The following is a 12,967-nucleotide window of genomic DNA, read 5'->3' on the forward strand; positions in this document are numbered from 1 at the left end:
CAGTCTTACCCGTGTCTTCTTTTCTTCTCTTTCTCCTCCTTTTTCCTCTTCTGGCTTCCTGAAGGGTGAGTTTGTTTCATTTTTGAACCGTAGTTCGACGCGCAGACTCAGCAAAAGTGGGTGGCCCTGCAAGAGTGTTTTGGCTGCTGGAAGGGGCCCCTTTGAGGCAGATTTAAATTTCTGACAGTGTCTTTGACATTACTCCGACATTGTCATTGTATTTTCCGGTCATTGAATCACAAAATTGTTGTTGCTGTTAAATTTTAAATCCATAACTACCGGTAGTCGTTGTCAGGGGGGCACCCTTTAAGCCAGGGGTCCCCAAACTTTTTGACTCCGGGGCCGCATTGGGGTAAAACAATTTGGCTGGGGGCCGGGCTAGATACAGTATATATAGCCCGGCTATATATATATATATATATATATATATATATATATATATATATATATATATATATATATATATATATATATGTGTGTGTGTGTGCGTGTGTGTGTGTGTGTGTGTGTGTGTGTGTGTGTGTGTTTATATGTATACGTGTATATCAGTGACGTGCAGTCACTAGAGGCAGGTGAGGCAGGGCCTCACCTGCCATCATGGAAAGAATGTAAAAAGAAAAAAATATATATTAAATTGTTAAATGTATCCAGTGATTATACTATAAAGTTATTTTCCATTTAACTTCACCAGTTTTAGATTATTTTTATTCAAAATCGCTGAATTTTCACATTTGCCGTTCAAATACTGAGAAGAGACGGTGCGGTGAACAGCAGCCAGTCGAGGCACGTCACTCAGTGCCTCAACATGGATTGCGGACTCGGCTAACTGCTGGCCTGCTGTGCAGTGAGACCGTATTATGAACTATATTATACATTTCCATAGTTTAGTTAGCTGAGGTATATAATGTACAGTGTATTTTGTCAACAACTGTATGTGTGTAACGTATTTCTTGTGCTGAGCGATCATAAAACGGCTGCAAAAGACGCACTGGCTGAGGCTCGCCTCCTGCACCCCCGCCGTAGAATGCACGGCAACCCCTGACGGGAGTGTTATATCAACTAGAGCCCACACTTAAACTTTCCACGTGCAAGATTGAATCTATTTAAAAAAGTTATTTTATAAGAAGCCAAAAAATGCAAAAACAATAATGTTTGTGTTGGAGGAGTTGTGAATCACTGCAGGGCCACAACATTAGGTACACATGCAGACTGCAGGTGTACCTAATTCACAACTCCTCCAGCACGAACATTATTGTTTTTGCACTTTTTGGCTTCTTATTAAATAACTTTTGTAACCTATTTTTATGAGCTTTCCTCTTTGTGATGTTAAGTTATACAGTATATGCCTTGAGCTCTTATTTTGAAGGCGCTAAGAGTGGAAGTGACGACACGTTGGAGTGGAGCGGAAGTTTTTGAAAGAAGGTAAATAAAGTGGTCCTCGTGTAAACTGGAGCCTCCGTGTTTGTTATTTTGTAGTTTCATACAGTATAGGCGACATTTATAAACCCTCGGTTACACTTTTTTAAATAGATTCAATCTTGCACGTGGAAAGTTTAAGTGAGGGCTTTAGTTGATATAACACTCCCGTCAGGGGGTTCATTAATCAGCACAACAGCGGCGCATTTCTAAGTAAAGGTAAGACCATAATAACGTTTTTTTTATTAAATGTGCTTTTTTGTGTGCTACAGTTTGTATGTGTAAAGTTAAAGTTAAGTTAAAGTAGCAATGATTGTCACACACACACTAGGTGTGGTGAAATTTGTCCTCTGCATTTGACCCATCCCCTTGATCACCCCCTGGGAGGTGAGGGGAGCAGTGGGCAGCAGCGGTGCCGCGCCCGGGAATCATTTTTGGTGATTTAACCCCCAATTCCAACCCTTGATGCTGAGTGCCAAGCAGGGAAGAATGCTGGTATGAGCTTTTAAACATAACTAGTTAACTGCTGCCAATCAAATGGTGAATAAGATACTCTTTAGGGTTCATATGTTTGTAAATCTGACTGTGATGAAGTCAGTGCCTCACCAGCCATCAACCTCACCGCATGTCACTGGTATATATATATATATATATATATATATATATATATATATATATATATATATATATATATATATATATATATATATATATATATGTATATGTGTATATACAAACCCCGTTTCCATATGAGTTGGGAAATTGTGTTAGATGTAAATATAAACGGAATACAATGATTTGTAAATCCTTTTCAACCCATATTCAATTGAATGCACTACAAAGACAAGATATTTGATGTTCAAACTCATAAACTTTATTTTTTTTGGCAAATAATAATTAACTTCGAATTTCATGGTTGCAACATGTGCCGAAGTAGTTGGGAAAGGGCATGTTCACCACTGTGTTACATGGCCTTTCCTTTTAACAACACTCAGTAAATGTTTGGGAACTGAGGAGACACATTTTTTAAGCTTTTCAGGTGGAATTCTAAAGTTAAGGATTATTTGCAAAAAAAAAAGATATGTTTATCAGTTTGAACATCAAATATGTTGTCTTTGTAGCATATTCAACTGAATATGGGTTGAAAATTATTTGCAAATCATTGTATTCCGTTTATATTTACATCTAACACAATTTCCCAACTCACATGGAAACAGGGTTTGTATATATGTATATATATATATATATATGTGTATATATATATATATATATATATATATATATATATATATATATATATATATATATATTAGAGATGCGTGGTTTGCGGACACAACCGCGGAGTCCGCGGATTATCCGCGGATCGGGCGGATGAAATTTAAAAAAATAAGATTTTATCCGCTCGCGGGTCGGGTCGGGCGGATTAATTAGATTTTTTTTTTTTTTTTTTGCGGGTGACAGTTAAACCAATTGGGAAATATATATACATAGTTAAATGTTGTTACCCACATACGAAAAACGAGCAGGCACCTGCTGCATATGCCACAACAGAAGAAAAAAAAAGAAAAGAGATGGACACTTTTACGGAGCGGAGAAGGGACGCCTCGCCGGGGTCCGGGACCGAGGCCCCTTTCCCCGAGAGGGCCCCACCGGGAGCCGTAGCTGAGGCGATCCGCAAGAAGGGCCCGACGCACGTCCAGGGTCACCACCGCGCCCACCGCACCGACACCCCGCCTCGTCCGCTTTCGCCGCGGCCGGCGTCACGCGCAGCAGGTAAGCAGTTTACCTGCCCGCCACCCCCGTGGCCGGGGGCTCGTAACAGGGGTCACTCCGCGCGCTCCGCCCGCGCAGCTTACCTGCTTGCCACCCCTGTTGCCGGGGGCGCGTAACAGGGGTGGCAGTGCGCTCACGAAAGGGGTGGGGCTCACCCTGGTTGATATAGAGAGCAGGACGGTGGCCATGGAAGTCGGAACCCGCTAAGGGAGTGTGTAACAACCCACCTGCCGAATCAACTAGCCCTGAAAATGGATGGCGCTGGAGCGTGGGCCCATACCTGGCCGCCGCCGGCAGCGAGACGCGCTTGGAGGTGCGCTCAGCGCGGCTCCCATATGATTGCGCACTGGTGTGCGTCTGGGTCGTGACAGCGTGGCACGCGCAAGTCTGTGCTGCGTTGGATCAGTCTCCTTTCTTTAACAGGCAAAAGCTTTATAACCTCACCATACCTGCCAACTTTTAAATCAGAAAAACCTAGTAGCCAGGGTCCAAGGGCCGCAGGCCCCGGTAGGTCCAGGACAAAGTCCTGGTGGAGGGTTCAGGGCTTCGCCCCCCGACGCAAAATGATTATTAGCATTCAGACAGGTTAAAATGTTGCTAAAACCATCACTTTTCTATCAGTCACAGTGACTTTTCAAAACAAAAATATTACAGCAAAAATCATATGGGTTGATTGACATGTTTATTCTGTAAGCTAACTGCAATAGTTTGAAATTATTTTGACAGTTAATGCCAGTTATCCTGTCAACCTTTCACAAGACTTCAATTTGTTAATTGAAAGTATAAATAGTATAAACACTTTTAACAGTATGTCGTGCTGTGAAATACAGCTGACAGGATGGCGCACCAAACACGAAGCAAGGCCATGGTGCAGGAGAACAAAGGACTTCTTTCATTTAAGGTTTGTGATAAACCATCAAACTCATTCGTTAAAAGGACTCTATAGTAATATAAAGCGAATTTTTCTGGACATTATCATGCAAGAAAAGTTTATTTTTGGGATCGCGATCACCGCGTAATGATTTTTAAAGGTTGCATTACATTATTAACTGTCCCATGTGATCAGCCAGTGCGATTGGAAGTCCATGCTCAATTATTGCCTCCGTAAATAAAACTTCGGCATTTATCACATCCAAAGAATCTGTTTGGGCGACGAAAAACGTTGAAAGTTTTCCACTTGTATCGCTAGCAACGGCATTAGACTTGTGTTTTTTTGTCCCAACGTGGTCTTTTACATCACTAATTCCTCCGTGTCCGATCGAAAAATCTTGTCTGCACAAGGTGCAATTCGCGTAGTTTTCACCCTTTTTTTTTTTTTTTTTAATGTTAGATATATAACAACGGGCGGATGGCGGGCGGATGCAGTTCTGATCAAACGTTACATCGGGTGGATGGCGGATGGTTGACGACTTTCTGCCGCGGTTGCGGATGAAATAAATTGCCTATCCGCGCATCTCTAATATATATATATATATATATATATATATATATATATATATATATGTATGTATATATATATATATTTATACATACATATATATTCCTCGCGCACTAATTGACTTAAAGAGTGCACTTGCGGCATGTCACGTTATCGATGGTAAAATGCATTTTTAGACAATATGATTTGCCTGAGTAGCTAGGAGACGGTAGAAAATGGACTAGAAAGGACAGATTAAAAAAAAAAAAAAAAAAATTAAATTTTTTTTTTTTTAAATTAGTTTTTTTTTGTTTTTTTTTAAACTTGGGACTTCGCGCGGGCCGGATTTTGGACGCTGGGGGGCCGTAGTTTGGGGTCCCCTGCTTTAAGAAATTGCCTATTTTGCCTACCCGTTTGCGACTAGCCTGAACAATGGAGAAGCAGCCCGTAGGAGACGCTGTGGAGAATGCATATATGTTTAAGAGTTCTTTCTTTATTCATAGTCATGTTTAAATCAGCTAATGTTTTTCCATTTGTACTCTTTCTATTTTTTCATTGTATGTCCGCAAGTAAACTGTGTGTGTTACCTTGAAGGCTTGCAATGTAAGGGTTGGAGTACTCCCTTATATCTTATCTGCAGTAGAACAATGAGCCTGCATTCCTTTCTGGAGAGGGTGAGGGCTGTTTGCGTATTCAAGAAGTTGTCTCTTCCTGTTTGAATGTTAGACCATCCCGAGATGACGGTATGACTGTATTGATGTGGGCTGGTCTCCTGAAGCTTCAGTAAAACATGATAATATTCCTATTCTGTCTTGATGGTCCTTCTTACTCTGCATATATGTCATCTGAAAGAACTTGGGATTGACCAGTGACTTTAACTCCCTGAGAGGTAGACTGGTCAGACGCAACAACGCCTACAAAAGTAAATGCTGACTCAAAACACTCGTATCTCAAATCTTCCCATTGAAATGAATTGGACTTAATTTCATCCATGCTTGGCTGTTCCAAAATGCCACATTTTTCAAATGTAACACATATTTTAAGAAGAAAAACAAACTTTTAGATAAGAAGTATTATTTGAAAAAACATTACAATAGTGTGTACGACAAACCACTACAGTAGTTTCATGAAATAATGAATTTTTATTGTTCGTCATTTAACTTGGGGAGCGGACTTTTGTAGGTTTCTCCTGTGGGCTATGTTGTTAATGTCGCACACGGACGTATTTGAGTGACGGACCGGAGAGGTCAGAGCTGACAGCTTGCTGTGTCCGTATACCACATCCGTCAAACACGGAGTCGGCATCTTCTCCATATTTTTATGGATAAATGTGTGTTGTTTGGACGTTTCTGACTGCATGTCGTGGTAGCTAGGACAAATTTTTAATGGTTCCTCCGATCCGGTCATCCGCTTCTTCTCCTCGGCATGAACTTACCCAGCTCCGGCGGTCGGAGGGCAGGATTGTGTCGATCTCTGGCTGTGGGCTATGCTCGCAACTTAAAGCGTAACAAAAAGCCGAGAGACAGCTTGTATCTCAAATCGCCCTTAAGTTGAGGTACCACTACTAACAAAAACCAAGGTACTACTGTACCATGTATGTTTTTGACGTGATAGTATTCAAATATTTTATAGCCACACCAGAGTTCTGGTAGCAATATGTTTCATATCAAACTACACATTTAACAGATTGTGTGTATATTTACAGTATGCAATTATTATTAGAAGCAGTTTTAGGGCGCTTTAAAGCAGGGGTGTCCAAACTTTTGCTGCACTGAAAATTCAAAGCATGCGGGGGCCTTTTTGATATTTTTCGTTTTTAAAAACCTTACAATTTATAGATTTTTTTTTTAACCTTTAGTTTGGTCCCAGGGATGTGGAAGGGTCTCAGTCATAAAAATGTTAAAAATCAGTCATATATTAATTGTTTTTTTCAATGCTTAAATCTCTTGATTAACTTAAAAACATGTCGATAAAAACTTTACTTTTTTTGTCTTTTGCCCTTTGAAAGAAAACCCTGTTTTTTTTTAATAGTAAAAACACAAAATATTTTCCCCAAAACATTTTTTCAAGTGGAATATTTGATGTGACGTATTTGGAGCCATAAATAATAGGTCAATAATTCACAATAACATTGATTTTGATTCATTGTTTTTGACAGTTAAAAAAAAAATCACACTAAAATTAACAGGGATCCAAAACTTATAAGTGTTAAAAATAATTGATACATTTTTTTTTTTACTTTCAACGCTAAAATCTCTAGATCAGAGGTTGTCAAAACTTTTTTCACCAATTACCATCTAAGAAAAAAAAGCGCTTTTTCAAGTACCACCATAATGACCAACATTAAAACACACAAATTAGGCCTACATTTTAATTAAAAACAAGCCAGATGTTTAATTTAACAAGTATATTTACTATTTTTGTCCATAGTAACATTACAATCAGTTTGAACAGTAACAATGTGTTCTAAATAATATAGGGGGAAAAAACACTGTACTTTAATCAAGTGATTCTTTGGTTTAGCAATATATGGAGCCCTCGTACCACCAGTGGTACACATACCACAGTTTGAGAATCCCTGCTCAAGATCCACTTCAGATCTATCTGTCGATTATACTTTTTTATTTCTTTTACGTTCTTTTGTTTGTTTCATGCCCTTTTTGACATAGAAAACATTGTTTTTTATGGCAAACACACGAAATAAGCAGTATTTTCCCCATAAAATATTTTAAGTGAAATATTTGATGTGAAGTAATTGGAGCCTTCAATAGGTCAATAATTCCAAACAAAATTGATTTTGATTCATTATTATTTTTCGACAGTTTTAAAGAAAAAAACATGGCAGCTTTGTGTTATTAGAGTCAACACTGAAACTTTTTCTCGCTAGATTTCACTTGTTTGCTGGGTTTTTTTTCACTGTTTCACGTTTTTTTTTGTAATAGTATTTTTAGAATGTGCCGCCGGCCGTTAAAAAGTTGGCTGGGGGCCGCAAATGGCCCCCAACCAGTAGGGTTGTCCCGATACCAATATTTTGGTACCGGTACCAAAATGTATTTCGATACTTTTACAAATAAAGGGTACCACAAAAAATGGCATTATTGGCTTTATTTTAACATAAAATATTACGGTACATTTAACATATGTTTCTTATTGCAATTTTGTCCTTATATAAAATATTGAACATACAAGACAACTTGTCTTTTAGTAGTAAGTAAGTAAACAAAGGCTCCTAATTTAGCTGCTGATGTATGCAATAACATATTGTGTCATTTATTTTGTCCAAATTATTAAGGACAAGTGGTACAAAATTAATTATTAATGTACTTGTTCATTTACTGTTAATATCTGGTTATTTTCTGTTTTAACATGTTCTATCTACACTTATGTTAAAATCACTTATTCTTCTGCTGTTTGGATGCTTTACATTAGTTTTGGATGATACCACAAATTTAGGTATCGATCCGATACCAAGTAGTTACAGGATCATACAATTGTCATAATTTAAGTCCAGGGACATATTTCCTGAGTTTATAAACAATATAAATTTAAAAAATAAAAAAAAAGATTTTGTAATGCTAAAAAATATTGATGTAATCATAATAGTATCAACTAGATACGCTCCTGTACTTGGTATCATTACAGTGGATGTCAGGTGTAGATCCACCCATGGTGTTTGTTTACATTGTGACGCCGGTGAGTTACGGTGTGTAGTGAAGCATGTTTAGCTATTCCTCGTCCTGCAGGGATGATACTTGTAAGAAACTTACTTTATTTGTCGCCATGGAGGCGAGGATTAGTGATTTAGAAGTAGCTAAAACACTGCAGCTGGACGTTAGCCGCTAGCTAGCTAGCCATGTTTTAAAGCACCTCTTCCTGAGGGCGTTTCAGTGTTATAGCTTCACCTTTATCGTTCCTTTTTAAGCCAAAATGCGTCCGTTCTCCCTTTTCTGTCTACACACTGCGTCTACTTATAAGTACTCTGTGATTGTGCGCTGCCGAACATGCTCCAATGCTCGTAAAACCAGCAATTTCACGACGTGACGACGACGCGCCGTCATGCCCGTAAATTTTTAGAGGCGGTATCATACTTGCCAACCCTCCCGGATTTTCCGGGAGACTCCCGAAATTCGCCTCTCCCGAAAACCTCCCGGGACAAATTTTCTCCCGAAAATCTCCCGAAATTCAGGCACACAATATAAACAGCGTACCTGCCAAATCACGTTATAACTGTAGAATGATCGAGGGCGAGTTCTTGGTTTTTTATGTGGGTTTATTGGTAGGCAGTTTCATTAACGTCCTCCCAGCCGCGGCAACAACACACGACAACAGCATTTCGTCTACCATAAAGCAGTTCGTCTGCCGTAAACAGCAATGTTGTGACACTCTTAAACAGGACAATACTGCCATCTAGTGCATTTGAGGAAAGCACTTTTTGCGTGCCACAAAGCAATGCATCATCAGTGAGGGTGTTCAGCATGGTTAGAAAAATAGTGACAAATAGAACAAGGATGGACAATTCAACCCTTAACTCAACAATGAGTAGATGAGTGTTATGTGTGTGTATATGTGTAAATAAATGAACACTGAAATTCAAGTATTTATATATATATATATATATATATATATATATATATATATATATATATATATATATATATATATATATATATATATATATATATATATAAAATACTTGACTTAGTATTTCTTATATATATATGAAATACTTGACTTAGTATTTCTTATATATATATATGAAATACTTGACTTAGTATTTCTTATATATATATATATGAAATACTTGACTTAGTATTTCTTATATATATATATATATATATATATATATATATATATAAAATACTTGACTTGGTGAATCCTAGCTGTAAATATACTCCTCCCCTCTTAACCATGCCCCCAACCACGCCCCACACCCAACTACGCCCCCTGCCCCCCACCTCCCAAAATCGGAGGTCTCAAGGTTGGCAAGTATGGGCGGTATAGAACCGAATATGATTCATTAGTATCGCGGTATTATATTAGTACCGGTATACCGTACAACCCTACCCCCGGGGCACACTTTGGACACCTCTGCTTTAAAGTCAACATGAATTCATACAGTACTCCATTTTAGGTAGACAGACACACTAACCTTCCTTTTCCCCTTTAGTGGCCCCCGATAAGAAGCGAGACACTAGCGGGGTGCTCGACAGGGACAAACACGTGGAAATGAAGACGGTCTGGGCGGGTCGGATGCACAGCGCTTGTCCACCTAACAACCCGCAAACAACCATGAGCAGACACAAGTAGAGGGAGCCCTGAACGGATGTCTTCCAAACCTACACAAAAACACACACACACACTGTTATACAGACACAGGCTTTAAGATCTTACGGTAAAGTCCAACTGGCTGTTTACCGTGCGAAGGCGCTCAGGTGAGAACTCCAGTCCCACGACGAAGAGGGTGAAGAACACCCCTAACTCTCCCAGGGTCTCCACTTGGACCATGGACTAAAGTATACACAATCGGGCCAATTCAGACTTCCACGTGAAGGGTCATGTAAAACTGATACAGGATCGACGACGTATCTCGCACACACCTTGATGCTGTTGAGACCAGATGGGCCGAGGAGGACGCCACAGATGATGTATCCAAACATGGGGGGAAGACCTACCAGATTGCACAGCCAACCGCAAGGCAGGGACAACATCACCATCGACACCAAATCCTGGACATACACATTAGAAGATGTCGGAAATATTTGGCGAAAAAAAAAAAAAGATACATTTTTAAACCTTGTCAGAGCAACACGGTTTGAATGTCGAAAGTGTTTACTGCTGTTTAAAGCTGTGAACCGGAAGGAGAAGTGCCGTTCCGTAGTGATGGGTCCGGCAACACCGATGCATCGGCGCATGCGTCGAGCTCATAGAGCGAAACCCTGTGTCGGTGCGCGCACCGCTTTTAGAAAGTCACGTGACCGATCATGAGCTGTTTTGGTCACGTGACCGATACGCGAACTGTGTCGCACTCCCGCCTCCTCTGTGCCCTGTGAGCGGGTCTTTTCTACAGCCGGAGAAATAATAACTAAGAAGAGACGACTGAAGTGTTGATAACATCCATCCATCCATCCATCCATCTTCTTCCGCTTATCCGAGGTCGGGTCGCGGGGGCAGCAGCTTAAGCAGGGAAGCCCAGACTTCCCTCTCCCCAGCCACTTCGTCCAGCTCCTCCCGGGGGATCCCGAGGCGTTCCCAGGCCAGCCGGGAGAGATAGTCTTCCCAGCGTGTCCTGGGTCTTCCCCGTGGCCTCCTACCGGTCGGACGTGCCCGAAACACCTTCCTAGGGAGGCGTTCGGGTGGCATCCTGACCAGATGCCCGAACCACCTCATCTGGCTCCTCTCCATGTGGAGGAGCAGCGGCTTTACTTTGAGCTCCCCCCGAATGACAGAGCTTCTCACCCTATCCCTAAGGGAGAGCCCCGCCACTCGGCGGAGGAAACTCATTTCGGCCGCTTGTACCCGTGATCTTGTCCTTTCGGTCATGACCCAAAGCTCATGACCATAGGTGAGGATGGGAACGTAGATCGACCGGTAAATCGAGAGCTTTGCCTTCCGGCTCAGCTCCTTCTTCACCACAACGGATCGATACAGCGTCCGCATTACTGAAGACGCCGCACCGATCCGCCTGTCGATGTTGATAACAACCAAACTTAACCCCCCCCTCCCTCTATATCCCACACCCCGGATTGTAAATAATGTAAATAATTCAATGTATATACTCTGATGATTAACTTGTGTGATGACTGTATTATGATGTTAGTATATATTTGTACCATTAAACAATTAAGTGGACCCCGACTTAAACAAGTTGAAAAACTTATTGGGGGGTTACCATTTAGTGGTCAATTGTACGGAATATGTACTGTACTGTGCAACCTACTAATAAAAGTCTCAATCAATCAATGAAAGAAATCGTCTAAAATTGAATACATTGGAAAAACTGTTTTTTTTTAATAAAAATGTGTAAAAAATTAATTAAAAAAAATCCCAGTCCACAAGCATCCTCATTCACAACACATTCTCTTAGATTTCCATGTTATGATACATGTTCACATTTATTATTGACTGCATCTAAAAAAGATAAAAATATATTTTTATTTAAATGAAGATATGAAATAATCCTAAATGAAATACAATGACTTGGTTTATATCATTGTATATACTAGGTCATAAAATCAGTGTCAGTTAACCCATCACTACCGTTCCGTCTTCTAATTGTCCATAGCATTTCTACTCGTATGGATTTTTCATCACTCCAAGCAACATTTGTAAGTTTTACAATAAAACTAAAACAAGTCTTACTTACCAAAATGTCCCATGTGTGATGTCTGCAGGAGTGTTTGCATGCATATTTGTACGGGCAATCGTAAAATAATGAAGCTAGCGTCAGTAGCATTAGCTAATATGCTAACACGTTTAAAAGTGTATGTGTTAGTGTTATTAACTTACACAGGCATTGTTTTTGTATTGTTTCAGTTTCACAAATTCCTCAGTAAATATGAGGGCCAGCATGGACGAATAGAACAGACAAGCCATTGTAATGTCTGCTCGCGGAAAAACAAAAATCCTAATCTACGATTTTACTCCCTCGAATGGAATTGACGCACGAGCAGGCTGTTCTGATAACATCCCCGAGGACACCTCAATGATGGACGCTTTTGACCTCCCTCCCTCCTCAATGACACCTGGAGTCAAACTTTTGCTGGCATGCAGAACGACCCCAGGCCTATGGACACTACATCAACACACCCAAGACAATGGGCATATATACACCCAACCCCCCATCCCCACCCCACGCCTTCATCACCGCTTGATTCCCCTTCGGGGTGATGGATGGCTGGCAGCGCTTCATAGCAGCAGTCGACCTCCAGGGCCCCAACTCCCCCCCGCCCCCTCTATTGCGAGTTGTCGTGATTAAATGTAACATGTTTATGTGTGCATTGCATGGAGGTTTTTTCCCACTCCAGACTAGGTAGGCCCCCTTAGGAGCCCAGTCTAGATTGTATTTTTTACTCATCTTCTTCCCCAGCGTTTTACCTTTTTCTTATCTTTTATGGTGCGCCTTTGGCGACCCATCAGCATTCCTGTTCTGTAACCCTGTACACTGTTTGTTTGTCTAATCTTGAACGGGTTTGTGCTGAAATCATAGTTTCGTTGTACTTGTGCAATGACAATAAAGACCTATCCTATCCTACAATCACCAAGACGTCACCGTGGAGTTATTGAGTCCGTTTAGCTGATTGGAGAGCTAGCTTCCACAGCTGGTGGGTCCATGACAATGACTTCTATTTTGTTTGATCAGCC

At 40.5% G+C, this 12,967-nt stretch overlaps 1 protein-coding gene across 4 annotated transcripts in view; it reads right to left on the bottom strand.

The window, feature by feature from the left end:
- tmco3 (transmembrane and coiled-coil domains 3) overlaps positions 1–12,967 on the bottom strand; it is a 70,230-nt gene that overhangs the window by 18,610 nt on the left and 38,653 nt on the right. For all 4 annotated transcript variants that reach the window (XM_072914798.1, XM_061974718.2, XM_072914797.1 and 1 more), the window contains exons 7-9: positions 10,204–10,332; positions 10,022–10,114; positions 9,756–9,942 (exon numbers count right to left, since the gene is read on the bottom strand). In XM_072914798.1, coding sequence (XP_072770899.1) covers positions 9,756–9,942; positions 10,022–10,114; positions 10,204–10,332 — 409 coding nt within the window. The remainder of the gene's footprint in view (positions 1–9,755; positions 9,943–10,021; positions 10,115–10,203; positions 10,333–12,967) is intronic.

Source organism: Nerophis lumbriciformis, linkage group LG15, assembly GCF_033978685.3.
Source record: "Nerophis lumbriciformis linkage group LG15, RoL_Nlum_v2.1, whole genome shotgun sequence".
NCBI lineage: Eukaryota > Metazoa > Chordata > Actinopteri > Syngnathiformes > Syngnathidae > Nerophis > Nerophis lumbriciformis.